We start from the raw sequence: 22857 nt of genomic DNA on the forward strand, positions 1-22857 counted from the left end.
AGAGAGGTTTGGTGATTTGTCCAGGGTTGCTTAGGTAGTAAATGATAGAATCAGTATTCAAACCCAGGTCTTCTGATTCCAAAGCCATCATTTCTCTTCATTGTGCTACTCTGCCTCCCTCAGGAACAGGGGCTCTTCATCTTTTAAAGGCATGTCTTTCCCAGAGATCTTTTGAGTAGCACAGAAAATCATGTGCCTATGATTTGTTGGGGGAGGGGGGGGGGAGAGGCAGATCCGGACTTATGGGGGAAACCTGAGAGAAACTGTGGGGACTCCTTACAGATTTCTAAGTCTATATTTCTGTTCAAGTGTTTGGAAATCATCCAGATGGTCAATAATGGCCAGGAGAAGTAAAAACAAAACATTCCCTCCCACAAAGACCGAGTGCACCATTGCCCTTCCTTCGTCATCTGAGTGTCCTGTGCCAGGAACAATTTGTGAAAAGATGGGAACAGTAAAATGGCTGGGAAAGGGGACATAAATTGGGTTGTTATTCAAACTTCTGGATTTCCCTTACCAAATCTTGTGCCTTGTTAAAAAAAAAAAAGATGGAATTAGTGCATTAAAATAAAACAAAATCAGCTTATTTAAGGAATGGCAGGAGAGAGCTGTCCATGCACAGTCTCCAGCTGCAGTATGTGAATCTGTGATTTCACTAAAGCAGGGGCGTTTCAGTGAAGACCTTGTGGCTTAAATGTCTGGAGAAGGGGAAGAAGGGGCCTCATGGCGTATCTTTCTGGAAAAAAGGCTCTTTGCTTCTGTAGTTAGTTGTCTGGGGCACAGCTAAATTAAGTGAACTGTCCAAGGGCACAGAGTTGGTATGTGTCAGGAACAGGAATCACGGCAAATATTATGGAAGGCTGTAAGGTTTGCAAAGCCAAAAATACCCTTTGCAGATATTATCTCATTTGAATCTCATAACAACCCTGGAAGGGAAATTGTTATCTCCATTTTAAAGATGGGAAAACTGAGCTTGAGAGAGATTGTGTGACTTAGGGTAATAGGATCATTGAGCTGGAAGGAAACTTAGAACTCAGTCAATCCGACCCCATTCATTTTACAGGAGAGGCAGAGGTAAAGTGATTTGCTCCGAATTTGGTGAGGGCCTGAGGGAGGGATTTGAACCCAAGTCTCCTGCCTTCAAGCCCACTGTCTTATCCATTATATAATTGACCTAGTGCTACATAGCTACTACCTATTGAAACAGATTTTGAACTCAGCTCTAGATCTTCTACAGAAGTATTCAGGGAAGCATGATATCCAGAGTGAGGGAGAATAAGAGTCCCCCTGCCCTTGGGCCAAGTCAAATCACATCTGGGCATGACATTTTAGGAAGGATATTGACAGACTGGAGTGAGTCCCAAAGTGGGGGGGGGGGAGGAGGGAGAGGAGGGAGCTGGAGATTATGCCTTGAATGAAAGGATCAGTTGATTGAAATAGAAATGTTTAACCTGTAGAAGAGAAGTGGACAGAGAGGGGCCATGATAACTGTCTTGAAGTATTTGCAAGGCTGCCCTTATTCCCCTTGTCCCCTAGGACTAGGCAAAAGCAGAGATGTCAAAGGGGGGCAAATTTAGATTTGATGGGGAGGGAACATTCCTAATAATTAGAGTGAGCCCAATATGAAAGGGACCTCTTGGAGAACTCATGGTTTCTCCCTTAGTGAAGGTTGCTAGGGAGGGACTGGATAACTACATGCCAGTGATGGGGGAGAGGGGATGCAAGGGCAGGCATCCTTGGATAAGATGACTTCCTGGGTCCCTTCCAACTCCAATTTGGGGGCAACAGATTCTTTTGGAAGAGCAAGACCTGTTTGTTTATTGTTGTATCTGCTTCAAGTATTCTCAGGTGTTCAACATATTGAATGAATGAATGAAAGAAAGAATAATGTTTATTAAGTCTTTATGGCTTCTGAGGGGACAAAAAAAAAAAAAAAGAACAAAGAAAGTCCCAGCTCTCCATAGAACTCACATGGATATCAGTATACTGGGCTTAAATTTAATGCTTTAGGGGGGAAAAAAAGGCCCTCCCGGAGTCAAAAACAAAATGTTTTATTCCCCCCCCCCCAAATGTTAATGGCTCTTTCTTTTAAAAAAAGTAGTGCCTAACATATCCTGAAGAATATGTCCTGAAGAAGTTCGAGCTCATTGAAATGAAAAGATGGGACAATGTGTCTGTGTTTACTCACCGCCTACAAGACCCTTTTCCAAGGCAGGTGGCCATTCTCCAGGGGCTCAGAAAGGAAAAGCTGTTGGGCTGTTTCTGCAGATAGCGATGGGTGAAACTGGCATGTGAGACTGTCCACGGCGAGCGTGCCGAGTGTAAGCCTCTTGTGTGTAAACTGGGTTGGTGGTTCGAGAATGGGCCACCCAGTCCTAGAGACGATGGGCAGCTTGGTAAGTGGGCGCTTCCGGGACTGGCCTGAAGGCCCGGGCGGTTTTGTTTGTTGGTTTGTTGTTGTGGTGGTGGTATTGTGAGGTCTGTTGTGGGAGGATCTGCCAGTCTGACCGACGTCTGTAAACAGGCAATAGAACGCGGAGGTGGAGTAGGGGGGAGGCGGGTGGTGGCCAGCGATCCTTGAACTCCTGGGAGGATTCTCCAGGGTGAGTGAGGGAAGAAGGGTCCGGAGGTTCAAGGGAGGGAAGAAGGATGGGGTGGCTTCTTGGGAGATGGAGGGGGTAAGAAGAGGCTTGGAGTTCAGATGGCACAGACAGGGGTGGGCTCTGCTGGATTGATGGGCAGTGGAGTGGGACTAGCGAAGCCCCAGCCTAGCGGTCTGTGACCAGGGCCCTCCTCTTTCCCCCCAAACCCCCTATCCGCCCCTGCCGGGGTGCTCCCTCTCCGCCTGGGCTCCGCCTCCCACGTCCCCTCCCCTCCCCCCAGGTCCGGCGTTCAGGGAGGGGGCAGAACCTGGGACGGCTGTGGCGCCGGCTGCTGCTGCTACTGCTGCTGCTGCCGCCGTAGCCGCCACTGCCGCCTTCGCCACTACCCCTGGAGTTGGCCTTGGCCATGGCGGGAGGAGGAGGAGGAGGCGCTGGGGGCCCAGGCCGGGCAGTTCCAGCAAGGGGGGCCGCCAAACCTAGCCTAGCCTAGCCTGGGGAGGTGCCCATCCTCAGCCCATCATGAGCTTGGCCCTGCAGGAGCTGGGCGGAGGCGTGAGTGCGGGGCTGGGAGCAAGAAACAAGGCGGCAGGAGGGCGGGATGTGGGAGGCTGAGCCCCTGGGTCTGGGGTCGTATGGGATGAGGCTGGGGACAAGAGAAGCAGAGCAGAACGTAGACAGCCATCTCTGGGCGGGTGGGGGCAGGAGGTGCGCTCCCCATCCCAACTCTCTGCCTTTCCGCCTCCTCCCTTACTCAACCCCAGCCCGTCCCAGCCCCGGTGCGTACAGAAGAGACTATTGAGGGAGTGAGCTCCTCGAGGGGAGAAGCAAAAAACCCCCTCCGGGGTGGGGGTAGGGAGCTGCCCTCATCACCTCCTGCCTGGAATTTCAGTGAATACACAGTTTTAGCCCACCTCCATACCCTTACCTCATCTGTCGGCTGTGCCCTGCTCCAGGTCAGCCAGTAGGCAGCATTGGGAGCTTCAGGGGGAGGGGAGCTGGCTGCAACCCTAGCAAAACCCGACAAACTGCTGTGCAATGGGGGGCCGGTGGGAGAGGTGGAGGAAGGGGACCTGCCTTTCCCACCTCTGAACCTCTTCACCCCCAGTCTATGACCTGGCCCAAATCCATAGAGAGTTGTGCTGAGGTATTGTTGCACTTGAAATGGAAGGGGGGGGGGAGGAGAAACGGAGGGGTCTCTTTTCCTTGGGCTGTGGAACAGGGAGTCTGAGAAGAAGGAGTTGGAGAGCTGGGGGAGGAGAAAAGGCAGACACTCTCCCTCACTTGTCCCATCATTCCTTGTGTGCACAGGATAGCCGGGTGCAAGTTACATGAGGGCCAGGCCTATCCTCCTCATCCCACTACCACGCTGGAAGCTCTCTGAGGGCAGAGCCTTTTCCAGATCTCTTCCCCCGCCCCCTTCCCCATAGATGATAAATGTTTGGTGAGTGACTTTGGTTGAACAGAAAGTGCTAGAGACTGGGGCATTCTAGGGATCCGCCCAAAGAGGATAGGAGAGAAGGAGCTGGGGCCCTAGAAAAGGCCAGTAGACTCCCTCACTCTGACACCTGTTTCTCTGCCTACATCCCTGCAGATGTTGGAGTATAAGCGGGATACCCTTCAAGATGATGAGGCCCCCGAGCTTTCACCAGATGGCATTGCCTCTCCAGACACTATGGAGGTCTGCATGATCTATTGGGGGATGGTGGTGGGGAAGAGGGCACTCCCTGCAGTCTGCTGCCTTGCCCCAGCTCACCTTTTAGCTATGCAAAGCAAGAAGATGCAGTGGGACTCACACATTTACTAGCTGTGTGACCTTGGGCAGGTCATTTCACTCCTGGGGCTGGACCAGATGATCTAGCTCCAGAGCTTTTATTCTGTCACCTCTTTGGGTCTCAGTTTTCATATCTGTAATATGAGGGGTGTTGGCCTTGAGGACCTCCAAAGTCCCTTCAGTTCTGAATCTCCTAACCCTTCTGACTTTCCCCCCTTCCCCAACACACACTTCATGTCCACTCTCCCTGAACATGAGACTCATGGTGAGAAGCCAGCAGGTCAAGACCAGAAATGGGCTGGCAGAGTCATTTGTAGCTCCCTGATCAGTGTTAACCCCACTGATGAATAATATTGGGTTGGTATTCCTCTACTGACCTGTTCACAAAACCTTTTCCACACCTTCTCATCTGACTATATTAATGACCAATATGGGGCAGCCTGGGAGGGTGGGGAGAGGGCCAACCTGGGATTTAGAAAGACCTGGGCTCGAGTCTGGACTCTGACCCGTGCCAGCTGTGCTAATATGAGCAGGTGCCTTGCCATCCCAGTGCTCAAGGCAAGCTCAAAGACTCCAATCAATCAACAATGGCCAAGTGCCTACCGTGTGCCAGGCATTTGTGCTACCAAGACAGATAAGCTACAAATCTGTGTTGGTGGAGGATGAAATCCCAGATATGGAATTTCCCCCAGGAAATGAATAGTTGCCGATTCAGCTTCCATTTCACTTTAAAAGGGGAAGCTGGGTATGGTGGAGAGAGTACAGAAGCTCACCTCTGACATGAGCTGTATGACCTTGGGAAAATCGCTGAAGTTCTGCATGCCTCAGTTTACTTCTCTGTAGAATGGGGATACCTCTTATAATATGTAATCCTATTATGATAGAGCCGCCCAGGGTCACACGCCTGGTCTGAATCAGAGTTGCACTCAGGTCTTCCTGACCCCAAGGCTGGCCCTGTCCCCAACATGTCTGGCTGACTCTCATTATCATGCTTGTAGTCACACAACACAGGATGACAAGTGTTTTGCAAACAGAGAAGTACAAAGTATTATAAGAGTTATAATAATGCACCCCACATGAGGCAGTGTGGCATGTCGGCATCGGAAGACCTCAGTTCTAATCCTGCCCCCTGACCCATTCAGTCTCTAAGTTATAGATGTGTGACAGGGCTTCATCAGCAAAGGGAGTTTCCATACTGGAAGTACCTTACACTCCTGGAGTCACAGCTACTGTAAGGATCAAGTGAGATCAGTTATACAGAGTGCCTGGCAAAGCTCCAGGCACTATACAGATGAGAGTGGTTAGTATTCCAATTACTAGCTGTATCTGTCCCTCCGTCCTCCTTTCCTTTCTAGGTTTCCATCAACATTATTCAGAGGAAAGGGCGATCACTACAACATCAGAGGATTCCAGGTTCACATCCCTCGTCTGATGCTCACAATGTTTATGACGTTGAACAAGTCACTACTTAGCTTCCCTGAGCCTCCATTTCCTCCTCTGTAAGATGAGGGGGTGGGACTAGATGACTCCAAAGTCCATTCCAGCCTTAGATATGTGAAGTGAAAAAATGACCTCTGAAGTGCCTTCTAGCTCTTGTCCAGTGATCTTAGGATCTCATGTTCTCCATTCCCCTTGGAGCACCCCAACTCTGAGAGTTGTCACTCATTTGGGTTGTGCAATGGACCTGGAGTCAAGAAGACCTGAGTTCAAGTCCTGATTGGCCACTTACTAGCAGTGTGACCCTGGGCAAGTCACTCAGCCTCTGTCTGTTTCAGCTTCCTCATCTGTAAAATGGGGACAGTAATAGTGCCTGCCTCCCAGGACTGTTGTGAGGATCAAACGATATCCTATCTGTAAAGTCCTTAGCATAGTGCCTGGCACATAGTAGGTGCTATATAAATACTAGCTGTTGTTACTATTATTATTCTAGTTTATAGCCCTTCCCTTTCTTCACCTTGTCCCCCTAGGTGGGCTTCCGAAAAAGGTCAGGACATCTCCTGAGCTCCCGAACACAGCTAGAACTGACTTTGATGGGCATCTCTCTGCTGCTGGGCATCTTGCTCCTGGGTTGTTCCATTGCCCTGGGGGTCCAGTACAGCCAAGGTAGGTGCACTCCAGTCTCCTCCCCCTCCTCTGGGAGCCAGCATAGAAGATGGCCTGCATGGAATCCCAGTGCAGTACTTACTCGTTTCATGATCTTGAGGGTTGGTACCAAGGAAATCTTCCTGAGGAGAATATAAGCTTCCTGAGAGCAGCAGCGACTGTTTCATTCTTCCTCTTTGCAGTGATTCCTAGCACTCAGGACAGGACCTGATCCTCAGTGGGTGCTCAATAAATGCTTGTTGAATGAATGGATAATTAGAAATGTTCCTGTATGTAATGGGCTGCCACTGGAGATGGTGGCTCTCCCTCCTGGAGCTCTGAAAGCATAGGCTGGAGGACCACTTTTGGGGGGTGTCATAGGAAAGGCCACTTTTCTCATGCTTGGTTGTTACTGAGGTCTCTTCCAACTCTGAGATTTTGTTATTCTGTGATCTTGGACAAGTCTCTGGATACAATATGGTACAATAGAAAGCCACTTAACTACTTTTCCGACCTTGAACAAGGCACCCAATTCTCTGAGCATCAGTTTCCCCATCTGTAAAATGCCAGAAGTTGGCCTAGAAAATTCCAAAGTCCTCTTTTAGCTCTGAATTCTCTGACCCTCATTCCTAAGATCTTTTCAATTTAGAGAAGCAGCTGAGGAGCGAATTAATGGTGGAGTCCCTAGGGTTCTGGTGGAGGTGGGCTTGGCTTCTTATCCATTAGACTGTGAGCTCTTCAATGAGGGCTGGCTAGGTGGCGCAGGGAATGAAGCACTGGCCCCAGAGTCAGGAGGGTCTGAGTTCGGTTCTGGCCTCAGACACTCAACACTCACACTTAACCCCAGCTGCCCTCCAAAAAGAAATAAAGAACAGGGACTTTTTTTTACCTTTCTTTGCATCCCCAGTGCTTAGAATGTGCCTGCCACATAGTAGGTCCTTAATGAATGTCTGTGTCTATTGGCAGACTTTCCTCCCAGGTTTTCTGTCTTTATGGCTTCTTTACATCTCAGACTTCCTCCATGCCTCCCATTTTTCTGGGGGGAAGTGTTTCAATTTTCCTCAGCTAAAAAAAAGGGATTGGAGTCTATGATTACAGCATGTAAAATATATCAGCCAATCAATCAACACGCATTTATTAGGCATCCACTATTAGGTGTGCAAGGAACGATTTTAGATGCTAAAGATGCAAATATGAAAGTGAAACAGTCCTTGCCCTCAAGAAGCTTATATTCTATTTGGGGAATATATAGACAATTCATAGGCAAGTGATTATAGAATACATACAAAATAAATATACAATGATTTTCAAAAGTGGGACTAATAAATTGGGGATTCAGGAAAGGCCTCTTGAAAGAGGTAGTACTTGAGTTTAGCCTTGAAGCAAGCTTGGGGTTCCAAGAGGCAAAGGTGAGGAGGAGAGAATTCCAGACAAAAATTCCTTTGCCTGGACAAAGGCTTAGAGGTAGGAGATGGAATATTATGAAGTAGGAACTTCGAATAGTCCAGTTTGTCTGGTACTTAAAGTAAGTGAGAGAAGTTAAGGTGTGATAATTGTGGACAAATAGGCTAAAACCAGATGATGAGGGCATTAGAAGCCAGAGGACTTTGTATGTTGTCCTCTGGTACCGGAGAACCAATAAAGATTCTAAAGCATTAGAGGAACATACTTAGATCTGAGTTTTAGAAATATCATTTTGCAAGCATAGTATTAAATGTAGCCTTTCTTAAAATGATAAGTAGTAAGTACAACATTATCTGTAATGGGGATAAACTGGAAGCCTTCCCGATAAGATCAGAGGTGAAGCTAGAATATCCATTATCACCATTGTTATTCAGTATTGCACTAGAAATGCTAGCTGTATCGATAAGGTAAGAAAAATAAACCGAAGGAGTAGATGTAGGCAATGAGGAAACAGACCTATCGCTTTTTGCAGATGATAGGATGGTTTACTTAGAGAACCTTAGAGAATCAATTAAAACACTAGTTGAGACAATGAACAGTCAGCAAAGTTGCAGAAAATGAAATAAACCCACACAAATCATCATCATTTCTATATATTAGCAACAGAACCCAGAAGGAAGAGATGGAAAGAGAAATTCTATTTAAAATAACTATAGACAACATAGAATACTAGGGAATTTACCTACCAAGACATACACAGGAACTATATGAACACAATTACAAAAAAAAATTCAAACAAATAAATACAGATCTAAATCATTGGAGAAATAGAAATTGTTTATGGGTAGGCTGAGTCAATGTAACAAAAATAACAATGTTACCTAAATTTATTTACTTATCCAGTGTCATATTAATCAAACTACCAAAGAATTACTTTATAGAACTAGAAAAATTAGTAATAAAATTCATCGGGAGGAGCAAAAGTTAAATCATATCAAAGGAATCAATGAAAAAAAAATGTGAAGGAAGAGAGACTAGCAGTACCAGATCTCAAATTACACTACAAAGTGGTAATCATCAAAACAATCTGGTACTGACTAAGAAATAAGAGTGGGTGATCAATAGATTAGAGAAGGTACATAGTATACAGAAGTAAATGAGCACAATAACCTAGTGTTTGATAAGCCCAAAGATACTAGATAATGGGGCAAATACTATTTGAGAAAATTACTGGGAAAACTGGGAAATAGCCTGGCAGAAATGAGGCACAGACCATCTCACACCTTTTGCCAAGATAAGCTCAAAGAAGGTACATGGTTTAGACATAAAGGATGATGTCATAAGCAAATTAGCAAAGCATGGAAGAAATTACCTATCAGATTATGAATAGGGAGAAGAATTGATAACTAACTGGGGGCGGGGGGCTCATGAGAGGTAATAATTTTGATTACATAAAATTTAGAAGTTTTAGCACAAACAAAACCAATACAGCCAAAATTAGAAGGAAAGCAAGAAACAGGGTGGGGTGTGAGGGGGAATCTTTGCAGCAGGTTTTTTCTGACACAGGTCTCATTTCTCAAATATAAAGGGAACTGAATCAAATTTATAAGAATAGAAGCCACCTCCCAATTGATAGATGGAAAAAGGATAATAACAAGCGGTTTTTTTTTTTTTTTTTTTGGTTTTTGGAGGGGGGAATGCAGGGCAGTTGGGGTTAAGTGACTTGCCCAAGGTCACACAGCTAGTAAGTGTTACGTGTTTGAGGCCAGATTTGGACTCAGGTCCTCCTGACTCCAGGGCTGGTGCTCTATTCACTGCACCACCTAGTAGCCCTAACAGGCAGTTTTCAGAGGAAGAAATCAAACTCATCCAAAGTCATATAAAAAAATGTTCTAAATGACTGATAATTAGGGAGATGCAAAGAATCTTGAGATACTACCTCACACATATCATATTGGCTAAGAAGACAGAAAAGGAAAATGACAAATGCTGGAGGGTATGTGGGAAAATAGGTTCACTAATGCACTGTGGTGAAACTGTAATCTAATCCAACCATTGTGAAGAGCAATTTGGAACAATGCCCCAAATGCCATAAAATTGTGAATACTCTTTGACTCAGCAATACTGCTATGAAGCCTCTATCCCAAAGAGATCAAAGAAAAAAGAATGGACCCATATGTACAAAAAATATTTATAGCAGCTCTTTTTTTGTGGTGGCAAAGAATTGAAAACTGAGGGGATGCCCATCAATTGAGGAATGGCTGAACAAGTTATGGTATTTGGGGCAGCTAGGCAGCATAGTGGATAGAGCTGGAGTCAGGTGGACCTGAGTTCAAATCCAAACTCAGATGCTTATAGCTGTGTGACCCTGGGCAAGTCACTTAACCCCAATTGCCTCCAAAAAACCCCCCAACAAGTTACAGTATTTAATGTGATGGAATACTATTGTGCTGTAAGAAATGATGAAGGAGTTAGTTTCAGAAAAAAACTTGGGAAGACCTATATGAACTGATACAAAATGAAGTGAGTAGAACCAAGATAACAATTTATTTGTTTTGTTTTTGCTTTTTTTTGGAGGAGCGAATGCAAGGCTAGGCAATTGGGGTTAAGTGACTTGCCCAAGGTCACACAGCTAGTGTCAAGTGTCTGAGGTTGGACTTGAACTCAGGTCCTCCTGACTCTAGGGCTGGTTCTCTTTTCACTGTGCCACCTAGCTGCCCCTAAGATAACAATTTGCATAGCAACAGTGATATTGTAATGATGATCAACCATGAAAGACTTAGCTACTCTGATCGATACAATAATGGACCACAATTCTAGAGGACTCATGATGAAACATGCTGTCTATGTCCAGATAGAGAACTGAGGGACTCAGAGGCAGGTTAAAGAATTTTTTCCTCTTTCTTTTCCTTTTTGAACATTGCTAGTGCAGAAGAAATGTTTTTCATGATTTCATATGTGTAATGGGTATTGCATTTCTTGCCTTCTTGATGGGTCAGAACTGAAAATAAAATAAAAGTTATATTTTTGTAAAGGAGTATCAATTTGACCACTGTGTGCAGGATAGATAGTGGGGTAGGCAGGGCAGAGAGACCGGAAGCAGGGACATCAATGAAGTGGCTGTTGCCATAGTCAAGGTGAGAGGTGCTGAGGGCCTTACATGCCTAACTGTGGTGTGAGCATAGACTACAGGAGGTAGGGACTGATTAGCTATGGGACCTTAGATATAGGGAAAGGTAAGAGCTGAAGATGACCCCTGGGGGTCACTTTTTCTCTCCTCAGCATCAACATCTAGCATATAAATGCTTGCTTGATGGACAACCCCAGGTTCCTTCAAAACTCAGCTTAAGGGCCACCTCCTGCAAGAATTCTAGTCTGACTATCCTCCTACCCTGCACAGTGATTAGCGCCTTCCCCCAGAAATGACTGTATGTGTGCTGTTTGATTTTCCATGTGTATATTGTGGAATGGTACATATGTCACAGAAAGACCACAAGGGCAGGCATTGCTAACTTAAGTCTTTGAAATCCCAGGACCTTGAAAAGATCCTGGCACAAAGTAGGGCTTAATAAATGTTTCTTGACTTCTGTGACTTGACTTGATCTCTTTTTTGGGTATCAAAGAAGATTTCTTTGATTCTTTGTTGAAGGAGGATCTTTCTCCTTTACCTTTTTCTCAGCCACAGCCTCGTTAAATAACACATGCCTAACAGAAGCCTGCATTCGAGTGGCTGGCAAGATCCTGGAATCCCTGGACCGTGAGGTGAGCCCCTGTGAAGACTTTTACCAATTCTCCTGTGGTGGCTGGATGCGACGAAATCCACTGCCTGATGGGCGCTCCAGATGGAACACCTTCAACAGTCTCTGGGACCAGAATCAAGCTGTGTTGAAACATCTGCTTGGTAAGCCATCTGGGTACTCTAGAGAGCTCCTGGAGGAGGTCCATACCAGAGGCCAAGGTCTCCTCAGGAAGGAAAGGCAGGTGGGGACCCTAGTGATGATAGAGGCAGGGAGAGCCACTCAACCAGGGAAAACCCACCATAGAAGGCCTAATAGCACAGCGGCCAACACAGACTTTGATATATGTATGATCAGATCTCACTCACAGTTGCTACCTGCTGTGGATAAGACACTTTATCTTACCCGGCCTCAGTGTCCTCCTCTCTAAAATAAGAGGCTTGGACTAGACAGTCTCTAAGGTTCCCCTTCCAGCCCTACATCTGTGATCTGTGCTGTCCAGAGTGGCTAGACAGAGCAATGGGGAAAGCCTTGGCTCGGGAAGTAAGAGATAGCTCAAGAGCCCTCTCTGCCCTTGACTTACTGAGGGGATAAGTCCCTTCCCTCTCTGGGCCTGTTTCTCTTTGTCAACTTGAGGATGGAGTGGGCACTGTCCAAGGTACTGATGTGAATTAGCATTCTATAAGAATAACAAATTATTCCATCTCTAGAGTGCTCTAAGGATCACAAAACCCTTTCTTCACTAGTACCCTCTGCAGTGGAGAGGTCAAGGGTTATCATCTCTATTTCCTTTTTTTTTAATTTCACAATGATTTCTTTGGTGTAACCCATTGGTGTCAAACTGGATCCCTGGAGGTGCCTTCTGACTTAAAAAACAACATATGAACATTATCTATGTTTTGCTTTATTTCATTAATTATTTCCCAATTACCTTTATTCTGCTTTGAGCAGTGATTGGAAGTGTTGTGGGTTAAATGCATCTAATGGACCTCATGTTTGACTGACATCTCTAGTGAAGATCTGGAACCAACTTGTTCTGCAGCTCAAAATAGTCTTAGAGAGCCAGCTACCTAAGGTCACTGAGAGGGTCACACAGTGAGTACATACCAGAGGTGGGACTTGAACTCAGATCTTCATAATTCTGAGGCCTGGTTCTCTCTCCACTATGCCATATTGCCTCTTATTTCCATTTTCCAAAACCTAAGCCTCAGAAAGGCAAAGTAATTGCCCAAGATCATAAAGCTCAGAGGTATTAAAGCCAAGTTTGAATGAAGGCAGCTGGTGGCACCATAGTGCACAGAGCATTAGACCTGGAGCCAGGAAGACCTGAGTTCAAATTCAGCCTCAGACTTGTACTAGCTGTGTTGCCCTGGGCAAGTCAATTAACCCCAGCCTCAATTTCCTCATCTGTAAAAACGGGAATAATAATATCACCCACCTCCCAGGGTTAAATGAGGTGATGGTTGTGAAGTGATTAGCACTTAATGTTATGTAAGTGTTGGCTATGATTTTTTCCCAGACTGTAGATCCAAGCCTCTTGCCACTAAAGCACATTGCCGCTAAGATTTTAGGAAGGGGATGAAATTGGTGAGATGCCAGTGGTGGAGAGGTCTGTACTGATTACCCTTTTGGAAGCCAGAAAGGGTTCCTACCACTTTTTGAGGCTTCGATCACAGTACCCTCCTCCATTTATTTTATGTTTTAGCCAAACTAGCTTTCTTGTTATTCCACAAACCCTGTGCCTTTGCCAAGTTACTCACCAGGTAAAGAACCTTCAGTAGTTCCCTAGTGCCTTTAAGACAAAACACAAAAGTTCTTTTCTTTGCCTGTAAAGTGCTTTCTTAAGCTTTCTCTAGCCTATTTTTTGAACTCTGTTGTTCACTGCTTCCCTTCACATACTCTACCATCCAGTACAACTGGCCCACTTACTGTTCTCAGAGCTTGACATTTCCTGTTCCACCTCCATACCTTTGACTGGAATCCACTCCCTCCTCACCTCTTCCTCTCAGAATCCTTAAAGATCCCCTCAGATGCCACCTGCTATGGAAAGGTTAACCAATCTCCTGGTTACTTGGGCTTCCTTCCTCCTCAAATAATATTGTATTTGTCTGGCTAAATATTTGTTGTATTTCTCTGTTTCATTTGTATTTATTTTATGTATTTACCTTTTTAAATATGGTTAATACAATTGAGCTCCTTGAGCTTAAGGATTGTTTTGCCCCTTCTAGCCTTGTATCCCCAGAGCCCAGCAAGGTGCCTTATGTGCAGATTACAACCCACTCATCACTTAATAGATACATACTGTGAAACTGTGGGACAGTGGAAAGACTGAGAGGTCCCAGGTTCAAATCCCAGTTCTGCCACTTCCAACCGGTATGACCTGAGGCAGATCACCTTGGTCTTCCTGTGCCTCTGCGTCCTCTCTCTATCTCTCTCTTTTCTGTAAAATGAGGGGGTTGAATTCTATGGCCTCTGAGGTCCCTTTCAGTTTCTAGCTCTGGGTCTCTGACCCTATGTTCTTCTTAGAGTCTGCTACTTCCTTTAGAACTTGGCTCAAGGGCCACCTTCTCCATGAGGCCTTTCCCAATGCCCCCAGTTGTAAGGGTATTTGCACTTGTTCTTTCTATAGGGCTAGATATGACCGTAGATGGCAGCTAGTCCAACCCCTTCCTTTACAAATGGGGAAACTGAGGTCCAGAGACATTAAATGACTTGCCTAGGGTTACACCAATAAGAAGCTCTGAGCTTAGTTGTGTGTTGAGGGCATGATGAAGACATCTCTCTTAATTTTTCCCTGGAGGACTACTTTACTTAATCTTTGATATCCATAGATTGCTGACCCTGGAGGCAGGAGGACCTGAGTTCAAATTGAACCTCAGACACTTACTAACTGTGCATCTGTGGGCAAGTCACTTAACCCCAATTGCCTGCTCAAACTCATGCGCTCTCTCTCTCTCTCTTTCTCTCTCTCATCTCTCTCTCTCTTTCTCTCTCCTCTCTTTTTCTCTCTCTCATTCTCTCTTCTCCTCTCTCTGTCTCTCTTTCTCTCTTCTCTCCCTCTTTCTCTCATTTTCTTTCTTGTCTGTCTCTTTCTCTCTCTCTTTTTCTCTCTCATTCTCTCTCTCTCTTGCTCTCTCTCATCTCTCTGTCTTTCTCTCTCTCATTCTCTCTTCTTTCCTCTCTCTCTCTCTGTCTCTCTCTCTGTCTCTCTCTCTCACACACACACACACACACACCCCTCCTGTATCCATCATACTAATAGATCAAGCATATGGAGCATGTGACCCATATATGTTGTCTTCCTGATAGACTGACCTTAAGCTCCTTGAGGGCAGAGACTGACTTTTGTCCTTGGGAGTCCAGTGGTAGCACAGTGCATGGTGTATAGTAGATACTTGGTTTTTTGAGCTCGAGTCATTTGAAACACATAGAGGAAGGTCCATCATGGCTCATCCAGCTAGTATCAGGCAGCATTCAAACCCAGGGCTTTCTGCCACCAACCCCTCTCTCTATACTGTGCTGGCTTCCCCGATAACCTTGCACAAGTAAGGGACTTATTAAATGCTGAATGGATGAAAGAATGTGCAGTCATGGAGAGGTGAGTATCTAGAGATCTTGTAGGATCCAGGTACTCTACTGGGCTTCCCTGAATGGAGGGTAAAAGGCCAGGGCTTGCCTTCACTCCAGAGCTCCATGTGGGTGATGGCCTGGTGAGGCCAAGAGTAGCAGCAGCAACAGCCCCCTCTCCCACATCCCTGGTTATTGGCAATATGCTCCTCCTCCCCCTGACATATTTGCAAACAAGGGATTGTGGGATCCCAGATCTAGAGTTAGAAGGAACCCAAGAAGCCTGGGAGGGTAAGTAACTGGCCCAGGGTCACATGGATAGTCAGTGTCTGAGGCAGGATTTGAAGTTAGGGATGGTGACTTCGTGCCCTCTCCCACACACAGAGAATGAGACCTTCAACTCCACCAGTGAGGCAGAGCGCAAGACCCAACGTTACTATCTCTCCTGCCTCCGGGAGCAACGCATTGAAGAGCTGGGGGCCCAGCCCCTACGAGACCTCATTGACAAGGTGGGACTAGACCCAGATCAGGAATGAGAACACGGGGCTTGCTCATGGGAGAAATGGAGGAGAAAGAGAGAGTCCAAAGGACCTTCCTGGCAGGGCCTTCCTCCTATCCAGGGCCAGAGGAAAAAGAGAATTCAGGAGCCAGAGACCCTCTTGGGTTTCCTCTTTTTTAGATTGGTGGCTGGAGCATCACAGGACCCTGGGCTCAGGACAACTTCATGGAAGTTTTAAAGATGGTGTCTGGGACCTATCGGGCCAGCCCCTTCTTCACAGTCTATGTCAGCGCTGATGCCAAAAGCTCCAACAGCAATGTTATTCAGGTGAGAGTCTGGGCAGGTATGGTTGGGTTGGGAGGGGCCCTCCTTGTACAAAACGTGCTCTTGGATCCCTGGAACAATAACAGTAAAGCTCATGCAGTTTTCTCCTCCCCACTGCCCTGGCATCCAAGATGACCCTTTTCCCTTCTCCTCCAGGTGGATCAGTCTGGTCTCTTTCTGCCTTCCAGGGATTACTATCTGAACAGGACAGCCAACGAGAAAGTAAGGAGCCTTCCCACAGCCTTCCCTGTCCTCTTGTTTCTTCTGTTCAAGGGGGGCTTGGGCAATCTCACCTTAGGTTCTTGTCATTCATTTGGTCAACCAACATTTTCTGAGCCCCTGCTTTGTTTGGGAGACTGGCCTGGGTACTCTGAGTGGTGCCAGGATGCATAATATTATATATTTAGAGTTTGAAGGGACCATGAAGGCCAATGAGCCCATTTTGCAGACTTTGAAAGGGGGGGTGTGACTTGCCCAAAGTCACACACCTGGTAAGTATCTGAGGCAGGATTTGAACCCAGCTTTTGCTAATTTGAGGTCCAGTATCTTATATATTAATTATATAGCCTAGTTGGGAGAAGGGAGGAAAAGACTAATATCAAGGAGAAGATGAATAATGCTGTTTAATAGTCTAGAACTGTAGGAATTCCAAAGGAGCAGGGCTGACAACCACAGAATCACCGTGATCTAGAGTCCGTCAACAAGCATCTATTAAATATCCACTGTGTTCCAGGTGCTGGAGCTATCAAGTCAAAACTGTCTTTGCTGTCAAGGAAGTGCCATTCTTTTCGGCGACCCTCTGGTGGAAGGGACTTCATCCCTAATCTTGTCCAAATCGTTGCTGTTCAGTCATCCCAGTCACGTCTGACTCTTGGCGACCCATTTGGGGTTTTCTTGGCAAAGATGCCAGAGCAGTTTGTCATTTCCTTCTCCAGCTTATTTTTGTAGATAAGGAAACTGAGGCAACAGGGTGAAGTGACTTGCAAAGGGTCACAAAGTCAGTGAGTGTCTGAGGCCAAATTTGAACTTATGATGATGAATCTTCCCAATTCCAAGCCCAGTGCTCTTTGTGCTATGGCGCCACCTAGCTGCCATTGTTTAAATTATGCCTGAAAAAAATTACAGCTGCATATCTGAGAAATGGTCATGCAGCCTTTGTCTAAAGACCCCTGATGAGCCTAATCCTAATTCTGATGAGTTCACTAGCATCAGCTTATTCTACTTCGGGATGGCTCCAATTAATGGGAAGCTTTTTATGACATCAAGCCTGAATCTGCCTCTGAAGCTTCCACCCACTGCTTTCTAGGACTGGAGACCAAGTGCAATCTATTTGCTATGAGACCTCCCTTCAAACACTCTAAGACAGCTCTTATGTCTGCCCTCTCTATCATCCTTGTCCCCACCCCCAGCCCAAATATTCTTTTCCCCAGTCTAATTAGCCAAGTTCTTTTGATCAATCCTTAAATAACCTGAACTTACCGCTTTCTCTGGCAAATACTCCAGCTAAACCCTGACACCCAGAACTCAATAGAGTACCCCAGAAGCGGTCTAACCAGCACTCAAGCGCTGTCACCTCTTTGTTCTTGGAGGTGATACCTCCCAGTGCAGCCTATGATCACATGCTTTTCTGGCTACTGTCTTATATGGTGCTTGGAGTTCACTAAAATACGCACATCTTTTTCAGGAAGAATTCTTCCCTCCCCCTCCCCCAACTCTGTGTCACTCATAGATCCTCTCTAAGTCACTGGTAAAACATTAAGCAGTGCAGGGCTTCCCACAGGTCCTTGGGGCACTCACTGGAGACTTCCTCCACCTAATGTTGGGTGATTAATGGCTTTTATTTCAACCAGGTCTAATTCATCTACTCCATCTAATTGTATGATCATCTCTCTATCTCTCTTTCACAAGAATAATTAGAAATGCTTTTGCTAAAAACTACTTAAACTATATCTTTAGCAGTTTAAGATCCCTGTCAAAAAGATAAAAAAAAAAAAAGGAAATGGGGGGCGGCCGGGTTCAGTAAGAGCGCTGGCCCCAGAGTTGGGAGACCCAGGATCAGTTCCAACCTCAGATACTTGGCACCCACACAAAATAACTGGCCGTGTAACCTTGAGCAAATTGCTTAACCCCGATTGCTTTTAGAAAAAAAAAAAAAGGAAATGGGATTAGTCTGTCACGACCTATTTTGATGAAGCCACGCTGGTACCTTCCAATCACTGCTTCCCTTTCTAGGTGTTTACCAGCCATCCTGTTAATGAGATGTGCTAGAATTTTGCCAGAAATAAAAGTCTGACTTGCTGACCTAGAGTTTGAAGATCATTCTTTTTCCTTTCTTGAAAACCAAAACAACATTTATACTTCTCTAGTCCATCATTACTTCCCTGAATCTTTCAGATCTTTCCTCTAGTGCTACATTCAACAGGTACATGGAACTGTCCTTATTACTTGACTATAGTAATCAATGAAGTGAAAGACCCATTTACATCCTCATGGAAATTACACTCCAAGATGTGCACAGTGAGTGCTATGATAGGCATTTTTAAAGGGAAAGAAACAAAGCAACTCGATATTTGCCCTGGCGTTTTTGTCTATAATAAATGACCAATCTTATTTTTCTTCAAGTGTCACTGAGAGTGACTCAATAATCATTTCTTAAGTTCTTTCAGAATATATTTCATCTGGGCAAGAATTCGTTAATGCCAGGGAGGTAGTCTCTTATTCTCTTCTAGTTTATATTGGGCATCGATTCCCTAATATTCATTTTTGTTCTTTAATTTCCTTAATTGTATGTATGTGTATTTATATATATTGTATATATTACTTATATGTTATATATATATATATAAATGCATATATGTATATTTCTCCTTAGTGGAGAAAACAAAGGCAAAACCTCCCTTGCCTCTATCTATTGTCAATTGCCGTTATCCCAGGCTGTGGTCTAGGTGGCAGTCCTATCTCTTCCTGATCCCTCTTCTTTCCTCAAATATTGTTTTAAAATAAATAAATACACTTTTGTTGTCTTTAGCTTTCCTTTCCAGCTTTCTTTTGTTCTGAGCATTAGGACTCAAGCTAATGTCTTTACAGAACTGAGTCATGCTTTTGTGTTCATTCCCATTTTCCTGTTCTTGCTTCTACCTTCCATACAGATCTTTTAAAAAGGTGGAGGATGATGTATGTGGAACACTGCATACAATGTTGGACTTTTTTTTTTTAATATGTTGGCTTTTTTTCTCGTGGAGGATGGTTCTCTGGGAGGAGAAGAGGAAACAATACCTTGGAAAATGTACGTGATTTAAAAGCAAAAGATGTCAATGAAATTTTATTTTCAAAAATCCAAGTTGCCTCAAGAGTTCCCTATGTATCCACATCTTTAGGCAATTACCCTTTTCTTCTTCATCAGAATGATTTTCATATATGTTTCTAGAATTTCATTCTTGAGAATTTCTAGACTTCCTAGGTTAACTTACCCTGGAGAATTTTAGTCCATGAGATCCTATCTTTCCCCTGAACCCTTTGAAACCTGTTCTCCCCCAATCTTGGGTGCATATCTGGTTTGATCTTCTATACTACAAACTCATCAGGGGTTAGCATTCACTCTCCCCCACGCAAAGTTCTCCCATTTTCACTCCAGCAAACTGGCCAGTAAATAGTTTTCTCTGTTGTTGAGAATCAGATATAAAATAGAATTTACTCTCCCACATTGGTCCCTTCACTTCATTCTTCTTTAAAGTCAAGAAATTAACTACTCTGCTTCAAGCTGGAAATTCCATTATCTGGATAACTAAAGCCCCCATCACTAGGTGGCTCAGTGGATACAGTCTTGGGCTGGAAGTCAGTGAAGATTTGAATTCAAATCCAGCTTCAGACATATATTAATTGTATGACCTTGGAAAAGGTCACTCAACCCTTGTTTGCCAGTTTCCTTAACTGTAAAATGGGGATCATAATAGCACCTACCTTGCAGGGTTGTTGTGTTGGTCAAATGAGATAATGTTCGAAAAACACAGTGTTTGGCATATAGTAGACACTACATAAATGCTAGCTATTAGGATTATTATAGTCAAGCCTATATATGCTAAGTTTGTGATCAATTCTTTATCCATTTCCTCCTCCTGTCCAGTAGGTCCCTAATATACTCTAATAACACAATTTCTTCTGATTCTCCTTCCATTGATCATCACCCAAGTGTTTTCTCCTAATTCCTGAATTTCACCGGGTGATTCCGTCTTAATAGATAATGCTTCGATTGCCTATCCTAATCCTATTGAATAAAATAGCAGCATCCAATACTGCAGTCATCTGACCAAGTCTCGCTGACAGTATGAGCTCCAGTTGGCTTCTTTGTGTTCTGGCCTCCTGTATTCCTTCCTTGTTGCCCAAACACTTGAGGGAATGGCTTTTATTTCTGGTTGCTTTCTTAGCGTTTTTCTGCACTGAACTTCTGGGTGTCTTGGTTGCTTTCTGCAATCGTTGTGACTCTTCTCCAAGTTTTCTAAACTTGGTGCCCGTACACAGAAGGGTTTTTGACTGGCAAAGTAATAAGGGAATAATAAGGGATTAGGGTGGGTTGGAGTTTGTTGAAGGGCAATCCACTTAATGGGGATGAAAGGAAAGGGAGAGGTCAGATTTATAGCTTGATGAGATAGCAGAGTTTCTGGAAAAGTTCTTTAGAATCTAACCAAGCTAGACAAGTTTCTCCTAGTATAATTCTGCATCCTAGAGGGCAGGCCCTGATTGAGTTTGGGTCTTTGTTTCTCCAGCCTACCACAGTCTTGGAACAAGGAAGTGCTAAAGAAAGTTTGTTAGATTGAATAATGAATATCCAATCAATTAATCTTGCAATCAAGATGCATTTGTTAAGCCCTAATACCAGGCTCAGGGGCAGCTAGGTGGCGAAGTCACAGGAACACTCCTCTTCCAGAGTTTGAACTTGGCCTCAGACACTTCCTAACTGTGTGACCCTGGGCAAATCATTTAACTCTGTTTCCCTCAATTTTCTTATCTGTAAAATGAGCTGGAGAAGGAAATGGCAAACCATCTCTACCAAGAAAACCCCAAATAGGTTCAAGAACTGAACAACAACAGCATTATTGTTTTATTGTTAGTTTTACCTTCAGTATATATCCATATGTGAAGTGAGTACATTTAGAGGAGGAAGCTGTGGGAAAGATGGCAGGGCTATCCAGGAAGGCTTGTTCTTAAGCTAGTTTTGAAGGAAAAGAGGGAGTCTAAAGTGCAAAAGTGGGATGGAGGCATGTTCTAGGCATGAAGGACAGCTGGCACCAAGATGGGGAGTGGAAGGCCCTGTGTGAGGAAGGCTGGTTTGACTGGACCATAGAGTAGAGGCAGGAGGGATGTATGATGAGGTTGGAAAGGTGGAATGGGGCCAAACTGGGAAGGACTTTAGAGTTTATACTTGGTCCCAGAGACCATAGGGAGATATTGAATTTCATGGAGTAGAGGAGTAAACTGCATGATCATGGAGGCCCAGTGAAGCAAGGTTCAGGAGGGGAGGGGATACACAAGTTGGTCTTGGCAAAGAAGAGAGATAAGTGCTTGTGGAGGGATGTGAGTTGGGAGAGGAGTTCACGGGGAAGGGTACAGTTAAGGAACAGACTAATAGAGATGTTTTCAGAGAGAAATGAAAGAAGAGAGCTCTTAATGGATCGCCTCCAGCTTCTCTTGTATGAACAAAGAGGGGATAGAGCTAAGAGGGAGAACTTGAGGAAGAGGGCTGATGTGGAAAGTCAATGTGCAATGAAAGAGAGGTTTGCTAAAAACACAAGATTTAGATCTGAAAGGGACCTTGGGGATCATCTACACAGACCTGGAGTCAGGAAGACCTGGGAGCCATTTAGCCTTTGTGGGCCTCACTTCCTTCATCTGTAAAATGAGGAGGCTCCTTCCAGCTCTAAAGTTGATGAGTTAGTTTGACTAGCTTACAAATGAGGAAACTGAGGCCCAGGCAAGTGACATGTTCTACTCATGGTCACACTGCTAGAAAAGGAGGTTTTCCCAGCTTCAGCTGGGTGAGCTCCTACATTTGGTGGCCAAGGCCTCTCCAAATGAATAATTACATGGCCTCTCAGAGTCCTCACTAGGGGAAAAAACAAAGAAAGACCCACAGATTCTAGGTGTCCAACCCAAGATGTGTTGAAGGATGTTCTGTAGAGTTCACTGAGACCTCAGGAGGGCTGGGATAATTGACAGCTTCTCATTGGTGTTGTAACAAAGATGGGGGGTGGAGTGGCAGCTCAAAGGATGGTTTCCCGTCTTTCCCTTTTCTGTCAAGGAAAAGTCTCATTTCTGACATGTGTTTGAGAGACTCCCTCCTTTTCAGGGGTGTGAGGATGGTGGTCAGTGGGAATCAAGGTGTTTGCTGACTCTTCCTGTATCGACCCTTTGGGATCTTTGATTGCTGAGTGTGGAGTGTGTTTTTATTTGCTCATTTTAGCTAACACGAGGTGCATGTGAGAATCTTTGTGATGCTAGGCTCTATGGGGACATCAGAGTCCAGATGGACACCTTACCCATAGGGTCATTTTTGGAAAAAATGGGACGGAATGTTCAACTGGTGTTAGGAGCTAAAGCAAAAAGCCAGGGTCATTTACTACTTAGAGGATACATAGCTGTCTGTGATGTGAGCATCACATATCTATCTGTCTGTCTGTCTATCCATCTATCTATCTATCTATCTATCTATCTATCTATCTATCTATCTATCTATCTATCTATCTATCTATGTATCTATCTATCTATCTATCTATCTATCCATCCATCTATCTACTTATCTGTCTATCTTTTCTATCCATCCTCTATCTATCTGTCTGTCTGTCTGTGTGTCTGTCTATCTATATCCTTTGGCAG

The 22857-nt window shown here is 44.8% G+C and overlaps 1 protein-coding gene across 1 annotated transcript in view; it reads left to right on the forward strand.

Moving 5' to 3' along the window:
• Positions 1-22857, forward strand: part of ECE2 (endothelin converting enzyme 2) — a 47946-nt gene that overhangs the window by 13307 nt on the left and 11782 nt on the right. The window contains exons 3-8 of the mRNA XM_069089328.1: positions 4195-4281; positions 6342-6477; positions 11540-11761; positions 15549-15673; positions 15844-15990; positions 16144-16209. Coding sequence (XP_068945429.1) covers positions 4195-4281; positions 6342-6477; positions 11540-11761; positions 15549-15673; positions 15844-15990; positions 16144-16209 — 783 coding nt within the window. The remainder of the gene's footprint in view (positions 1-4194; positions 4282-6341; positions 6478-11539; positions 11762-15548; positions 15674-15843; positions 15991-16143; positions 16210-22857) is intronic.

Source organism: Petaurus breviceps, unplaced genomic scaffold, assembly GCF_028583685.1.
Source record: "Petaurus breviceps papuanus isolate PSGF00001 unplaced genomic scaffold, PetGlider_PUasm1.0 186, whole genome shotgun sequence".
Lineage (NCBI taxonomy): Eukaryota > Metazoa > Chordata > Mammalia > Diprotodontia > Petauridae > Petaurus > Petaurus breviceps.